Source organism: Equus quagga, chromosome 2 (genome assembly GCF_021613505.1).
Source record: "Equus quagga isolate Etosha38 chromosome 2, UCLA_HA_Equagga_1.0, whole genome shotgun sequence".
In the NCBI taxonomy this organism is placed as follows: Eukaryota; Metazoa; Chordata; class Mammalia; order Perissodactyla; family Equidae; genus Equus; species Equus quagga.
In genome coordinates this window covers 114,594,184-114,610,972 of record NC_060268.1, presented here as the reverse complement: position 1 = coordinate 114,610,972, position 16,789 = coordinate 114,594,184, and the positions used below count along the sequence as shown (strand labels likewise).

The window sequence follows — 16,789 nt, the reverse complement described above, 5'->3', positions numbered from 1 at the left end:
TATCACTAACTCTGGCAGAAGTCATTAGCAATACCATTTCTTTCCTAGATGAAACACAGATCAGTCTCAACTGATTGGCATGAGTAGTGATGGACAGTCGCACTGCTCCAAATATCATGTTGGTTAGTTATGGTCCATGCCATTCCTAATACTGTTGGTGGATCAGTGAAACAGGGCAGGTGAGACAGGCTATATAAGGCAAAGCTACTTGGCTCTCTAAGGTTGATCTTCATGGCCTTTATGCAATTTATCTTTGGCCTGGGTTGGGGTTCTTGGTTCAAAGCACCTTACAAGGATGATTAATTGTTCTTGTTTTCATCATGGTGGTCATGATACTGGCCCATTGCATTCTATCCAGGGTCTGAAATGCTTTTGCACAGCCACTTCCTCATCAGATGATCACCATGATGATACAACAGAAAGGTTAAGAAGACCTCATGATACAGTTGGCCATGGAGATGACTGAACCATCAATCTCTAAGCAGTGAAGATCTGGATTCCTAGATTTCCCTGAAGTCGTCAACCTCTCACAAGCAAAAAAATGACCAAAAGGGAGGACTGAATATGCAAACAGACAGTGACCAGACCACACAAACCAAAGAACTCTGACACACAATCTCTGCAGTAACCAGCCCAGAATGGTCAGGACTTGGTCAGTGACTGCTGGCTTCCCTATTTTTTCCCGTTTCCAACTCAGGACCAATCAGAGAAAACCAAATATGTTCCCCAAGTGAATCACGTAAGGCACCCAGCTTCTAGTTAGCCTATCTCCAGCTTCCTCGTGCCAACAATCTCAAATCACAGCATACCTGAAGCCTCTCCTCTGCCTGCCTTTCAGTCTCTGCCAAAAACAAGTGATGGTGGCTGACTCCCTTGCTATGGCAAGTTCAGAATAAATAACTTCTGCTTGTTCTCATTTGGGTGGTCTTTATTTATTTTGACAAAGCTAAGGATTATAGATAATTGGACCTCTCTTAAAAAATATAATTTTCTACTACAACACTTCCTTTACTTCTTTCGTTGACTCTCTTGTGAGAGACCAGAGTCCTTTCATCCTCTGTGTCACTCCTACTCTTAAAAAGTCACTTCCTTTAATCTTACTTTTCTTTCCAGACACTCATAAAGTCCCCCTAACCCTTGGCGTGCTCTTGGCCTCTCATGTCCTGGGGCCACAGGGCCACTAGGAAAATCTTCAAGCTTTTTGAAACTCTCAGAATAGAGGCACAAAATATGGAGCAAGTCACACGCCCTGGGTGAGAGGAGCCTCCGAGGTCAGAGGCTCTGACACAGGAATCACATGGGCCTCCCGCAGTCCTCCAGACAAAGTCTCTTGCCTCAAGTAGCAAGAGGCAGCTTCATGTTCTTCCTTCTCCTGGGTGGGACCCTTCCCAACCTACAGGAATGACTTTCCTCCGTGGGGAAAATGACAAGTGCAGAAGAGGACTGGAGTCCAGGTGAGAAACAAGAGCAGCCAAAAAGGATACGGTTTACTCTGGCACTGTTTGCAAAATTGACAAAGATAAATAAAAACACAGACACTTAAAATGAACTTCACATTTTTATTCAAGAAATTGGCAATTTGCATAGTAAGTATTATCTGTGTATGACATATCAAAATGGTTTCCTTCTCAAAAATGAGGATTTTTTTTTTAGTTTTAGAATGCACTTTTCTTACCTTGCCTGATTTACCTCACACTAATTTTGAACTTGAATTGCTCAGTGTCATCTGAAAGGGTGCAGGATCATGGTCTCTCCTGGTGTGGCACAGAACTCCTGAAGTCACAGTGGTTGCAGTCGTCTTGGGTCCCAACTCCCTCCATTCAGCCTGGCCCAGTTCTCTGTGACACTGACGTCCCGGTAGCTGCCAGGATGGGTTCCCTGTCACAGATCCCTGGCCTTGGCTCCCGCTGAGAGATCTCAATTGGCCAGGCCCTGTGATTTAACACATCCCAGAAACATCTGCAAAAATATCCTGTCGCTTAACATAGGAATCGAAACCTGAGTTGCAACGATTAACTGTGATTTCTTTCAGACGTTCGCAGTGTGCACCTCTTTAACTCTGGGGGTGAAGCTTTTTCTCCTAGCTGTTACACAGCCACCCATTGGGCCCAGGCTGCAGGACATGGCAGTGTACCCCAAATTGAAACATTCTCTGCATACAGGTTCTAGTTTCTCATGATCTCAGCTGAGAATCCTTCATGTGAGTCCCAGCTCCCTAAAGAGGTGTGAGACTCGACAAAGTTCTCACGGGGCCATCCAGGCTGCTGCTGTGGAGAAGGGACCGGGCCAGGGCAGGCAGCCTCAGTGGAGAGGGGCGTTTTCTGTCTGTGTGGGCACAGGAGCAGAGGACAAGCTCCCCGGCATCTTCAAGCTGAAGACCAGAGAGGTGCGCGCCCCCACGCTGCACGTGTCCTTTGGAACCACGTTTACTATGTCCTGTCCAGGGCCACAGAGGCAAGGATTTCTTAGGCACTTCCTAGAACCACCTTAAATACCACCAGCTACATATCCTACAAGTGAATAAGATCTAGAGGGAAGGACCCCATTCACTGCTCTGCTGGGGGAAAACTCCTTTCTTTATTCTGGAGGAAATTATGCTTTCCTTCCAAGTTTTCTTTTATATATAAAGTATTTGTCCAAACCCAGTTCTCAGATATTATATTCAACTACATTTCTACCCAAATAAGCTGGCTTTGTGGTGGGAAGGAATCCTTCATGGAGGCTGGTGGAGAATGTGCTTTTTAAGAGAAATAAACGAACCAAACACACACAAACACTCCTAATGGAAGTTCTTTGCTCTTGAAAAAGGGGCTTTTAGTATTTTACTATTAGCTTTTCTCAGCGTGGGTTTCTAAACATTCAGAGGTAGAGACTGCAGCAAATAACAGACCCTAGAAATCACATTTATTTCCAGTCCCTGTGGTCCAGGTTGAAAGAGGAAGCTGAGAGTAGATGCAGATGGTGAGGGCCAGGAGCTGTGGCACTGTGGGCCTGAGGCAGCCCCTGTGTGTGCATATGCTTATGTACGCACCCAGAAAATGACACGGCCCCTCAGCATCCAATGCACGATGCAACCGTAAATCAGATTTATGTTGGTAATAACTCATGTTGGCTGACTGATCCACCTGCTCCTTGGCAGGCATTTGAGGAGCAGCTCGTAGAATTCCTACACAACCCAACAGGAAGACATAAACAGAAGCATTTGGTATTTTAAGCTTCAGAGTGGTTCAGGGCAAAATTTTTCCTCCAACTTCTAATCATGACTACACATTTTACATTCTCTCTCCCACAACTGTCCAACTCCAGCTTCAAGGAATAAGCAGCAAGCAACTTGATAGAGAACTGCAAATACCTGAACTCGACATTGGCTGCTGCTCTATCCTAGGGAAGGAATTCCCGAATGGCAGAATTAGTGAGTTTTTAACAGTTATTATAAATGTGCCTATTCACATACATATTGTGCAAAACAAATCAATAGCATCACCAAGAGCCTCCTAGGCCTTCGGTCCCTATTACTTCCTGGGTGGTTACCACAACAGATTCTCCTGTGATATTTGAATCCTTGTATTGAAACTTCAAAATCAGAAGTCTGATGTTTCCCACTAGGAAGTTAAAAAGAGAAAAGAAGTTTACACATTTTATGATATGTGATTTTATTTACATAACTGAAATTATTTTATTAGTTATCTTGATTACAAAACAAATTAACATGGTACGGTTTAAGAACCTTTCATAAATAGATTTTACAAATTTTAATAACTGACAGATTGCTACTTAATACTCAGAAATACTTAGCACTTAGTAACTTCTGCATATATGCATATGAAAATTCTGTCTGCTAGGACTAGTAAGTATGAGTACTTTTATAACTCAGGAATAGACAGATTATTAGTCAAGGGTTAATTCCTCGTCACTGGGTCAGCCAGTTAGAGCTGAAGTTCTCATTCTGCCGAGAACAAACCTGCTGGAGCAACTCACACTTATTGGGTAGGCATTTTTAATAATTTGAGAGAGTTTGTCCTTATTTAATAAGACTATCATTAAGCACATCTGAAAACCAAAAGTTTACCGCTAGATATTTGTAAAAGAATTTATCACAGTGTATCTGAAAAATGGCCCCAATTAAAGCCACGTTACATCTCCAGTAAGTGTTTTTCCAGCTCTCTCTCTGGGTGTGTGTACATATATATACACACACGCAGCATGAGGCTCTGAGACATACTCAATGAAGCCTTCTTGGCCACAAAAATGCCATGATCTTACTGCTTTTGTGAAATGCCTATAAAACACAGTATTTTAATGGGGCTACTGTAAGTCCTTTCACAGTGCTTTAAGTCTGAAGACTAGGCAGTGTTTTGGTAACGACCCTCTCCTGCAAAGTTACAGTGCCGAGACAGACAGAAGCGCTGCTGGGGCTTCCCGAAAGCCACCCCCACAAGATGGGAGGAGTGCTGAGTGTCTGTGACCACAAACCAGCAGTGAAGAATGACAAGAAGCTTATGAGTCATGGTCAGAAACTAAGAAACAAAAATGGGCTTGCTATAGCAGCGTTAAGTTACAAACACAGGAAAAATGGATACATGTACGTTTTCACACAAGCTCTATAAGAGCCAAAACATTGTCTTTTCCACATCAGAACTGTAATCAGAGGTGTAGCAATCTTTGGTCATTGTCAATGCAACTTCCAACATAACTAGCTGAGCTGTCCCTTTAAACTGAGCACTAGCTCCACCCACTCCTAATGTGTGAGATGAGCCACCACTTTTTGGTGCTGGACATGTGCCCTGTACTGAAGGCTGGCGGGGGTGGGATTCACAGCAGCCAAGTCTCTGCTGTCAGCAATCCTCGGACTGGAGGCCACTCCACGCATGAGCCCCTTTTCTTTGTACTGTTCTCATCTGGGGACTAATGGGATTTGTGGGCCCTCTCCCCTCATGCCACCTATCTACGTAGCAAATATGGCATCCAATCTCTCCATTGTGCTAAATCTAAGAATTATCTGAATCATGATAAAAATCAAATGTCTTCCTAAGAAAAGGTTACATGATTTTAAAAAACCATTCCCTAGGTTCTCAAATGCTGAGCCAAGGTCTGTCCGGCAGTCCCCTCTTCCCCCCGAGCCCTGGCAGGGCTTTGACACCACTTGGACACCACTATGAGATGTCTTTTATTCTGTTGCTTGGCCAGTTTTTTTCCTGCTGCCTTGTGTGTGTGTGCTTCAGGTTTAAATCTTGTTGCCTTGATTGCTGGCAACCAGAAAAATCAAACAGTTCAGGCAGTGAGTGAGGGACTCACATGTCTAAGCACAGAGTGTGTGGTGGTCACTGATGAACACAGACCAACACTGGACACTGCCGAGGGCTGAAGAGAAAGGAGTCCCTAAATGCTGGACTCAGGACCCTCGTCCAGGGCGCTACGTCTGCTAGGGGCCAGCAGACCTTCCGTTCTCGGCATGTTCTCCCCCTCGTGAGTCCATTACCTTTCACAAAGAAATGTTAACTATCAAACGCGTCCATTAACTGTGCCGCTGAGGGTGAAACCATCCAGTTAGCATATACACTATCATTTGCATATCTCGGACACCCAGTGTTAGTGCCATCGGCTCTCGTGAGTGGTACAGGACTCTCTTCAGGCCAGTTCGGGTCTGACATGCCTAAAAATGAAAACAGATCATTTGTTCTGCACTGAAGAACAAAACTTCATGTGCAGACAGTAAGGCCTTGGCAAAACTCCCTTTGAGGTTCAAACCAAACTTCTGGTTTCTGTGCCAATTACACGAATGGTTTCTTGTTCCAGGTTTCCAAAACACTGTTATATTTAGGGGAAATGTCACGTGCTCTCTTGGTAACTGTAACATAACAGAAACTACCAATTTTGATTTGTATGAGCTTCAAACTCTCAAATCTGATAAACGTATTTGTTGACCTGTTTAACTCTTTTTACAAAGGCAGCATAAAGCATCAGCACGTTGCTGTACTAAATGGCTTACTGCAGCAGGAAGCTTCTATAGAAATTCTCTAAAGTAAAGATGCCTACTTGTCTTCCACCCAGGCCTACCACGGAGGAGAGGATCTTCCAAATCAAGGGCGCACGCAGGCGAGCCCTACAGCGTCGACATGACAAGTGGCGTGCAGCCCTAGACCCAAAGCCAGCAAGGAACCCGTGACTCAGGAGGCATGCAAAAGGAACCATCTCAGCTGAGAAAGGCTTGCAACTCCAAGACTTCAGAACGATTAATGATAAAGGTAGGAAACAGAAAAAAATTTCAAGTATTTAATTGAAGACAAAAGAAGGAGTTTTGGCAAGAACCGTATTTACTGTCCATTGCAAGACCAAAGCACCACGGACTATGTTCTTTCAAAAAGCATTTGCTCTAGCTTTTAGCACTGACTTCATAAATGACAACCATCATGACAGTGACTAATGCAAAGGATGTGAAAACAGCAGTCTGCGTGTGTCCTCCCTGAGGAGGAACACATGGCTGGGGCCAAGGCCGGACACTGTTCCCCAGCACCGGTGGCCTCCAAGAGCCGCCTGCCGGCCCAGACGGGGTCTAGGGGGCCCACTGTCTGTGCTCTCAGTGCAGGCAGGGTGTGCCGGCTACTCTTTCTAAATTAAATGCCTCCCCAGATTGGGTAAATTTATCCCAGTAGTTAAATTAGAAGTACTATGACTTGATATCCACCCCAGAAAGGACTTATTCGTCATTTTCTCAATATCCCCTGAGAGGTCTGCCCTGCTCTCTTTCTCCTCCTCCATCATCTTAAATTGCTGGGCAGTGTGGTTATTACACATTTTCACATCCTTTTAAAAAAACACAGTTGCAAAAATGCCTGAATGTAGACAGATGCAAAGTCAGACATTTACAAAGAAAAAGGTTCAGAGCAGACTTTGGTTTCATTCAGACCAGAAACACTCTTAAAAAGCATTACAGAGAGTAAGGACAGTGCAGAGAGGAACAATGTAGCTAGAATCTAGTAAATGCATGTGAAATTCTACCATAGAGTTTGTTTTCAATCCACGTGGAGGGGAGGGTTCGAGGGAGGGGAGCATTATTACAGTCCACCAGGGGCGTCTCCTCCTCCGAGAGGCCATCGTCGTAGAGCAGGGAGTCAGACGGGGTGGACGCAGCCAGGTCTAAGTAGTCCTGGAAGAGAGAGATGGTTGATCACTACCTCGGCACGGGCTACTACTAGACATGCCCCGGCCCCTCTCTGCCCAAGTGCAGAAGCCCTGGCTGAGTCCCATCCCACACTGGCCTACTGGCCTCTCAGCAAGACCTGAGCCTGGGGAACCAGCCTGTTGACAATGCCCAAGGCTCTGGGAGAGCTAGCTGCAGCCCCATTACTCATGTGGGAGTGCCAAGAAGCACCCCAATCTGCTGGACACTTTTCAGCTTTCCTCCAAGGACCCTTGCTGTCTAGAACATAAGTCAGGACCCAGAAATCTGAAGCCACTGATGTGGGTTCTGCACAGGATACTGCTATAGGCTTCAGCTCCCAAGCATGACGATTCTCAAGTGTGTACTACTTCCACTGCCCTGGTTAAATGCGTAAAAGAACAGTTCTGACGTTTTTCTGGCTGTTTCTCAATACTATTCGAGGAAGGCCAGCTCTTTTGGCATCAGCTATTACTTATTTTAGGACAACCCTGGATTCACAGGATTCAGCAACTTTGCCCAAGCGATACACTGACGTTAGGTTTGTTAAAAGTGGACTGGACCATGCATCTTGCTTTTGTGTTAGAAGAAATAACAACTTTTAGTAAATGTGTCAATGTAAGGATGAAACCCCAGGGCAAGGTCTGTGCCTGTCTTGTTTACTTGTATCCCCAGCACCTAAGACAAAATACGGTATGCAGCAATTGCCCAATAAATGAGTTAAAACTTTGTTGACTCTCAAATTTAGCTGTAGAGTTGGAAACTGTAGGCACAGGGGCTGAAACTAGCCTCCCAGATATGTTTTGTTTGGCCCACACTGAGCTTTTGGGAATTTAAATGAGTTGCTAACATTAAAAACTGGAAACAACAAAAATATCCCTTAAAATTCAGAAGATCTGACATGCTGGCACTCATATTCCTATAGGTTACATACGGCTACAGTGAGGGGTTCTTTAGAGGGGGCTGGCGTGCTCACGTTTGTCACAGTCCCCACCATTCCTTAGTCACTTCCCACCCCCAGCTGGGTCCCTCAAAGCATCTGAATTTAAGACACCCACTTCAACTCTACTTTCTCATGTTCCATTATTGAAAATGACTTTATTTGGCTTTAAAATATTTTCCTCCCACTCTGTGTGTGGAGAGTTCTTCCTAAGCATCAAACTAATAATCTTGGTTTATTCATGATTTGAAAAAAAGCCCAAGGGGCCTGGCTGAAAGAGAAGGGTTCAGTTGCTGGCTGCCCTCAGACGACAGCACGACCATCTCCCTCTGCACAGCCTCACTCTACCCCTGCACTGGGAGCTCCACAGACCTAAAACCATTGCCTTGGGGTGAGGCTGGCATCCGCCCAGTGCCATGTTCAGCCTGTGAGTGGCCAGCACCAGGAATTGGCTCCAGGTACTCACTCTGCTCTTAACCATCATCTTCTCCAGGTCTTTGCTGATGTCAGCAAACACTGGTCTCTTGTCTGGCTCCTGCTTCCAGCACTGCAGCATCAGACCGTACCTGGTGGGAAGTGCAGATGGGCAGTTATAACCCAGCAAGGACCATCCAATCACAGCACCACACCCAGCACAGTGCCCTGGACCCAGGGGGTCTGTTTCCAAACTCCAAAGTTTATGCATCACTGACATCCTTCTCTGAGCTGGGCCAGGGTCTGAGGGGTCATTGGAAGCTCCAGGCACCACATGCTGTGGTCCAGCATCCTGGAAGCTTCCCTTCCCTTCAGAAAGATTTGTTTTCAATTCCCTTTCAGAGACACTGGTAAACAGTTGACGGGATGCCGCGCCCACTATGGTGGCTGAGAGGGAAATACAGTCCTTAAAACTCTTACAAAGGATGAACTGGGTGTGGAAACAAACAAACAAAAACTTCTGCCAATCACACCCCTGGCACGGCAGCAGGGCTTCCAGGGCTGCTGTGTGGGTGCGCGCTGGGTCAGCTGGCTACCAGCCCAGGCCAGCCAGGGAGGCAGTACCTACTCACCCTTGCAGTCCCCTTTCTAGCCCCAAGCTTGGCACGTGGCAAGTGCACAACAGACTTTGTGGGATGGATGGCCCAGCCTGTCTCTGCCTGTGGATGGCCCCTTTCTCATGTGTTCTCAACCTGTCCTCTGAGAATCATCTGACAGACCACCGACCACCAACTACAGTGGGTGAAGACTCTGATGCCTTTGGGCTGAAGTCCAGGCTCCCCGTGCCTGACTTTGTGCTTCCACTTGGCCACTCCCTAGTACACACCCCTTGGGCCATTCTGAATTACTTGGCCCTCCCTGAGTGTCCTGTGGCGATAGGTCTCTGGCCTGGGGCTCGAGAGCGGCAACCTTAGTCTGAAGTGCCCTCTCATCCTTCCTACCTGAGCCCTGCTCCCCCTCATCCTTGTAAGTCCCCCAAGGAAGCCCAACCAGCCCCCAGCGGAGTTGGGGTCCTCAGCATCTGCCGTCATGCCTGAGGCCGGTTCTCAGACTTCTGACCCGTCATGCTCTGCCCTGTCACTACCCACCACCCAGCTCACTCTGGGCCAGTGCCCAGGGATGCTCAGGAGTGGGGAAGGAAATGAGTGCACGTGTCCCCTTTCCTCTAAAATCCAGCGTGTCCATGTCCAAGGGAGGTTGGGCCAAGGCAAAGCCTGCTCACATCTCCTCGCTGCAGTTGTCTGGCCTCTCCATCCGGTAGCCTGTCTTCAGAAGGTTGAAGAGCCGCTCAGGAGGAATCCCAGGATAGGGGTTGCCCCCCAGGGTCACAATCTCCCACAGCAGGACACCAAAGGACCATCTGTGGGGAGCAAGACGATCAGTGAGTGGCTGCACTGGGCCTGTAGTGCCCTCCATGCGGCCCACATGTCCATCCCCCCAATAGCTGCTGACCCCATCAGTCCCCAGTGCAGAGAACAGCCCAGGCCCAACTGCTCATGGGTTTCATCCTGGGCCTGCCAATTGCACAGATGGATGTGGAATGGAGGTGGGGACGAGCATCTGCCTGCCCCACGCCACCCCTTTGATGCTGAAGCCCTGCCAAGCCCCTGCCTGAGCTCGGCCCCCACACCCACAAGGGGCACCTGGCTGGCCTCAAAGTGATGTGCCGAAGCCCCAGAGATGGCACAGAGTAGCCAAACGTGAGGTGGGGACCTAGGCCACGGGGCACAGGGCTCCTTGCACAATTCCTTCACCTTTTATGTATGCTTGGGAATTTTCATAAATCTTAGGGGGAAAAAAAGCACTGCTACGGAAAAATATTTAATTGTGAGGGAAAATTTACTGTGAAGTAGGCACAAAATTGTATCAGAAAACAGCATTATCATACGAGCCCACTTACACTAATAAAAAACATTTAACTGCACACCACGGAAAAGACTAGAAGGCCATGCCTATGAGGGCCAGCCGTAGTTACTTAGGGGTCGTGGGATCCAAGTGACTTTTAGTCTCTCCATTATGCTTTTCTCTGCATTTTCCAATTGCTTTACAGTCACCTTTTGTAATCAGAAAGCAGTTGTTTAAAACTATTTAAGAACTGCCTTTTCACCCCCTACATTATTCAAGATACGCATGTTTGTTGATAGCAGAACACTCAAAAACAAGTCTGCTGTGTTTTTGAAAACTATCAAGTCTTGTAATTTGACCTGGGAGACTGAGTTTTGATTCCCATCTCTGAGCAGTTTGGGGCACACCAGCCAAGAAACTCACTCAAGGCCACCCCAGCCTGTGGGTGGGGCCAAGTCCTAGGGGGACCTGTCTGACCCCAGCCCATGTCAGGCCCACAGGAGGGGAACTGTGGCTCGGCCTGTATGTCACTAAGATGCCAAGAGAGGAGAGGGGAAGGGAGATTGGGGGGGTGGGACGAGATGGGAGGAGAGGGGGATTTGCAGCCACCTGCTTACTGCTCCACGCATTCCACTGTGGCTTTCAGAACTACTGCCTGGGCCCTGGCCATTTGCTGAATGAATACACAAAGTCTCCTCAGCTTGGGTGGGGTCACTGTGGATGGGTGGCATGAGCTGACAGGCGCTCAAGGCCAGCACTGTTCCCCAGCTGAGCTTCCTGACAGGCGTCATGGCCCCTTAAGTGTATAATTTCCACCCCAGCAAGGCTCCACCCACACTTACACATCACTTTGGGTGGTGTAGATATGATCAAAAAGGGACTCAATTGCCATCCATTTGACTGGAATCCGACCCTAAAGAGAGAGAGGAAAAAAAGGCATTAATGTCTCTCTGACACCCTGAGAAATGGGGGAGGGGGATGTAGAGGAGGGTGGGGCCGTGTCCCAGGCACTTCCAGCTCTTGAGGGATGCTGAATAATGACACCTTGAATGTTCCTGGGTACAGAACTGGCAGCACAGCCTTGGAGGGGCCGTAGCTACAGCATGGCCCTCCCAAGCATGGCTGAGATGCCAGAGGGAGTCAGCTGGTCTGCCCACAGCCACACAGGGCATGCTTGTCATGCAGCACATCCTTGCTGAGAAGAAACCCAAGGAGTTGAGACCAAGCCCAAGCCAGATCCCCCTATGACTGCATCTGGGAAGCTCTGGGGCGCCCTGGATAGTGTTGCCCAAGTTGTGGGCCAAGAACACTGTCCAGCAAGATGTCCCCTGATTTCTGAAGGCAAACGAATTTGGGAAACCAACATCTAGTGCTTCCATCCTGGGGACTTCTGACGCAAACTAACACACTAAAGCCTCTTCTGAGAAGCTCTGAGGGAAGAAATCTATTTACACGCCTTGGGGCCGGTTTTTTCCTTTTATTTTATCCAGGGCCATTTTAGCATCCTCTGAAAGAGTGCCCCCCACCACAGCGGTGCTGGCATCAGACCTAACAAAACCTTTCCAATGCAACTTGAGAACAGCTTTTCAATAGGTTAAGTCTTAAGGCACAAATCAATAAAAAAGTGACAGCACCGGATTTTAATGCAACATTTACTGTAACTCCTTTCTCTTTAAAGCATTCCTCAGGATTTATGTCCTTAAGCACCATGACTGTTTCTGGGGCATGTGTCTGTAACAACGCTGCCTGCAGCCTCTGCTCTCCAGGGGCTGAGGTGGCTCTTCTGCTTGGATGTCTTGTGCTTCTCCATGCCGTGACACAGGGCCTTCATGAAGGACAGACAGTGCGCCCACAGGAAGGTTCTGTCCACGCCCCTCCACGGGCAGGGAGTAGCCCTCTCTGCTTCCCCTTCAGCAGTTCTGAGATGTGCTGTCACCACGGAAACCCCAAAAGAAATGGAACATCATCCTCACAGCCGTTGACAACACATGGGCTTCTCCCGACCACTCAGAGCAGAGCTGGAGTGTAAGCGGTTCCTTTTTGTGTTTTTCTTTTTTGAGCAGCGTCTGTTCTGACTGCTGGGTCACCCACAGCTCTGGTGAGCTGGCTCTGTCTGGTCTGTCATAGGGAGGCTACAGGAGATGGGCTGAGAGGGCAACAGAACTAAGAAGGTCAAGACCAATGCCACAGGGAACTGGACAATGCCAGGGAACCAGATGTCCCCAGAAGGGTCCTGGACCACCTACTGCAGAGAAAGCTTCCAAGAACCGTATGCTGCATCTCTGGACCCCATCTCCAGGGCCTCCTGTGTGTCTTCCAAACTCCCCCAGCTGGGGGTTCCCAGGGCCCTCTCCTGGGGAACCTACACCTGCAAAGTGGTTCATTCCTTTCTGCAAAGAATGACTGCCAAGCTTGGGTTTATTTCACTTTACTGTCCTCTGAGTAAAGAGCTAAAGTTACACAGAAAGGAAATGGTGACCTTTCACTCTGTAGAAGTGAGAGGAACAACTGCAGAGAAGAGAACGGGTATTTCTGCAACCTTAGGTGACCTTCAACAGTGACTGTGACTAAACACAACAGAAGCTATGCGGCCCCAGCTCCCTGGCAGGCAGCTCTGGAAGGGTGGGTATGGCCCTCAGGAAGAGAAGAAACAGACCCGGGGATGAGTCCTGAACTGGGTCTCTGGGGACCCAAGATCAGGAAAGGATTTGGGGACAAGGGCTAGAAGCTTAGATGCTAAAAATCTGCTTTACCCTCTCCAGATGTTCTAAGTGTCCTGCCCCACCCCTGCGGGCACCCTGACTACTGCCCCCCATCCAGCCTGCGAGCCCCGGGTCAGCACACCCCAGGACACGGTACCTTGCTCCTCTTCACGTAGGAATCCTCCTCATAAACGTCTCGGGACAGGCCAAAATCCGAAATCTTCATCTTCCGCCCCTCAGCTACTAGGACATTTCTGGCTGCCAAGTCCCGATGGACAAGCTATGAGAAAGACAATAGTAGGAACCCCTGAAACCTGGGCCCCATCACGGGCAGTGGGGGGCCGGGCTGGGACGGCACATACCTTCATCTCAGCCAGGTACTGCATCCCCCGAGAGATCTGCCAGGCGAAGGAGATGAGGTCGCCCATGGTCAGGGCCCGCTCGTCGGGGTTGTCCAGGTAGCTGGAGTTGCGGCTGCCTCCACTGCCCACGTAGCCAGGCCCTGCCTTGCGGCTCTCCCGGAGGAAGCCCCGCAGGGAGCCATACTTGGCATACTCCACGATGAGGAGGAGGGGCCCTGGGGGCAGACAGGGGGCTGTGGTCTGGCTGCCTGCGGGGCTCTGGGCAGGCGGAAGTCAGACCAGCTCTGGGTGCTTCCTGGAGCATGGAAGAGCCTGCAGGGCTCCTGGGCAGGCTCTGCACCCTATGAATAAGGGGGCAGATGGACACAGCCCTGCTCTGGGTGGTGAGTGCCTGGATTCTGGGCAGCGCGAGGACTCATTAAGTCCCAGCTCACTCTCACATCACTTGCTCTCTGCCTCTCCACTGCCCGTGCCAAAGCTGACCTTCTCCCGGGGTGCCCACAGCAGACTGCCATGTGCTCAGTGCTGCCCTAGGAGGCTGCTAGGATGTCATGCTTTTCTACATCCTCAGTCCGGCTGCAGCATGGGCTGGGGACAGCTAATGGAGGCAGAGAGTCTGGATCCACACATGGCCACCTGCTCCCTGCTCCCACCCGCTCTCAGCAGCTCTTGGGCTGCAGTCCTGCCCTAGGCCCAGCCCTGAGTCCTGCTGCTGCTGACCTGCATCACTGCTGCTCTCGCCCTGCTTGCTCCCTGTCTCCCTCATACCCTCAACACACACAACGCATGTGCACACAGTGAGAAGCCCCTGGGTGGCACAGTGGGTTTGGAAAACCAATAGACCAGGCTGGTCTTCTGTGTCCTGTGAGAAATGGTGACATGTCTTTGCCATGTAGGGCTGGAGTTGGGGTCACCTGGAGGTTATGGCACACCTGGTCCCTAGTAAGTGCCCAGGAGGCACCATCTATTTCTGGAGCCCCCTGCCCTGGGAGATCTGCCTGGAACAGTGCTGACAACCAGCAAGTCACCAGAGACCTTTGAGCAGCCCCAGCAGGCCCAGGGAGCACTCAGAGCAGAGGCCTGATGCAGGAATTCCTGCAGCAGCTCCTCCCAGACCTCTAACTGATGCAGGAGGATGCAAGCTCCAGGCAGGGGCCAGAGCCAGAGAGCATGTTTCCAGGAGGATAGAGAACAGAGGTCAGAGAAAGAGAGGATGGGGAAAGGAGAGGAGGAAGAATGGAGCGGCCCAGAGCCCTGTGGCCTATGCCTGGCAGCTGCCCGTCCCTCAGCTGGCCTTACCATCCTGGCTGCAGGCCCCGTACAGCTTGATGACCTGTGGGTGGTTGACCTGCTTCAGGAGATTGAACTCTGACAGGAGGTCCCGCAGCTCGCTTGGGGAGGCGTTCTCTGAAATGCATAGAAACAGAGCAGGCTGCAAACCGATCTTTCCTGGAAGCCCCTTCTGTGACCATGCTGGGTCACATGACCCACACCAGAGGTCTGCACAGACCATGGTTATCTCCTTCAGACATCCGACCCAGTTTCAGATCATGGCCCGCAAAGACCCTGTGTGATGGCTGACAGAGACCTCATCTGCCTCTGGGGAGTAAGATCCCTGAGGAGCAAACTTCCAGATGAGCAGGATCTTTCCACGGAAAGCCTCCCAGGGCTGGGCTGTGTGTATAAGTGGCATTATTTCCCTCCAATCACCATTATTTTAAAGACAGTGGTGCACAGAGACCGCCCCCCACCATTAATCCTTCTGGGAAGGTAAGGGGACTCCCTGGTGTCCCCAAACACCCGATGATGAAGCACTCAACAGTGGGGGGCGAGGCCTGGAGAAGGGTGAAGACCATGAGACTTCACAGAAGTCCTCTTGCACGCTGAGTGCATGCATCCCGAGGGTGGGAAGAGCTGTGCTCTGCTCCCACCAAGAGCCTGGGTGTGGAGGTATCTGGAGTCAGAGCTGTGGCTAAACAGTTCTTCTGGGTCAGCTGCAACGTGGTCCACTGCCCAGCTGTGCTATGCCACCTCCTCTGGCTGCAGACTTGTCTGGAAACAAGAAGAAAGCTGGGAGACAGGGCATTGGGACCCCATGGATCACATGGGGGTGGCCTGGGGCCAGCTTCACTGTGTTCCCTTAGGGCCTGGGGTCTCACGGACAAGGGGCGACCTCAGTCTGAGGGCCTGGGTAAGCATCCAGAAGCACTCTGCGCTATGTGGCCCCCGACTGCTGCACTAGAACCTGCATGTGCACCGGTCAACTTGTGCCTGCCACACGGCTGCTGGGCCCTCCCTCGGTTGGTGGAGCCTGGCCACGGCAGAGAGCATCCGCCCAATCTCTGCTGAAAAACATGAGTATGAGTGTGCGTGTGTGCGTGTACATGTGTGTCCGCCCAGAGCCAAGCTTGTGGCATGACTGGTCACTTGTGGCAAGACTGGGGTAGAGTAGGCCCACTGGGGGCCACTGGGGATCAGGCAAGGCAGGGCCCTAGGGGGCAGGGGCCAGTCCTAACAGGCGGTCTCTTCACCAGGACCCCAGTGGATGCTTGGCTGAGAGGAATGAATGGGGCAGACTGGGGTGGAGAGAGCTGGCGATTCAAAACCAAAAGGCTTTTAAATTTTTAAAATCTCAGATCTTTATCCAACATTGGTATAGAAACAGAGCCACTCTAGAACCTTCCAAGGGAAGAAAGTCCTTGCTCTGCTTCCCATCACCCGAGCCCACATCATGCACAGTGGGGGTCCCCAGACTGTGGCCACTCAGAACAGCAATGGGAGGCTCTTCAGGAGGTGCCAGGCTGGCTGCCTGTGCCCTGGCTTTTGGAGTGGCCTCATCCACCCCAGGAGCTCCTGCAGGTGTATGTGACAGAGCCACCTGTGTGCACTGCCTGGACAGGTACCTTTCAGCATCTTCACAGCCACGGTCGTGTACCCAGCTTTGCCTTTTAGCCTGAAGGCCGTTGCCTCGACCACTTTTCCAAATTCGCCTTCTCCCAGAGTTTTTCCAAGAACCAAGTTCTTCCGAGGGAATTCCCACTTTGGATCCTCCTACGTTGGGGTTGAAGGAAGGGAGAGAAGAGAAGAGGAGAGAAAGATAGTAAGGGTAAGAGGCCAGGAAGAGGGGAGACCCAGAAACAAGCCCCTGGTGATCAAGCTCCAGTGTGCAGAAAACTGACTGTCATCTGAACCAGTAGGTGATGGCCACCCACGTTCCCCAAGGACAGGACCCCACAGTTGGGCCCTGAGGTGCCGTTACATGATGAATCTCTCCCATGGCAGGTGTTGCCATGGACCGGCCCTGGAC

The 16,789-nt window shown here is 50.1% G+C and overlaps 1 protein-coding gene across 2 annotated transcripts in view; it reads right to left on the bottom strand.

The window, feature by feature from the left end:
• Positions 1–3,656: 3,656 nt before the first annotated feature.
• Positions 3,657–16,789, bottom strand: part of RET (ret proto-oncogene) — a 54,512-nt gene continuing 41,379 nt past the window's right edge. For both annotated transcript variants that reach the window (XM_046654927.1, XM_046654928.1), the window contains 9 exons: positions 16,386–16,533; positions 14,782–14,889; positions 13,483–13,697; positions 13,278–13,400; positions 11,261–11,331; positions 9,796–9,933; positions 8,566–8,665; positions 7,000–7,147; positions 3,657–5,653 (listed from right to left, as the gene is read on the bottom strand). In XM_046654927.1, coding sequence (XP_046510883.1) covers positions 5,496–5,653; positions 7,000–7,147; positions 8,566–8,665; positions 9,796–9,933; positions 11,261–11,331; positions 13,278–13,400; positions 13,483–13,697; positions 14,782–14,889; positions 16,386–16,533 — 1,209 coding nt within the window. In that variant the 3' untranslated portion in view covers positions 3,657–5,495. The remainder of the gene's footprint in view (positions 5,654–6,999; positions 7,148–8,565; positions 8,666–9,795; positions 9,934–11,260; positions 11,332–13,277; positions 13,401–13,482; positions 13,698–14,781; positions 14,890–16,385; positions 16,534–16,789) is intronic.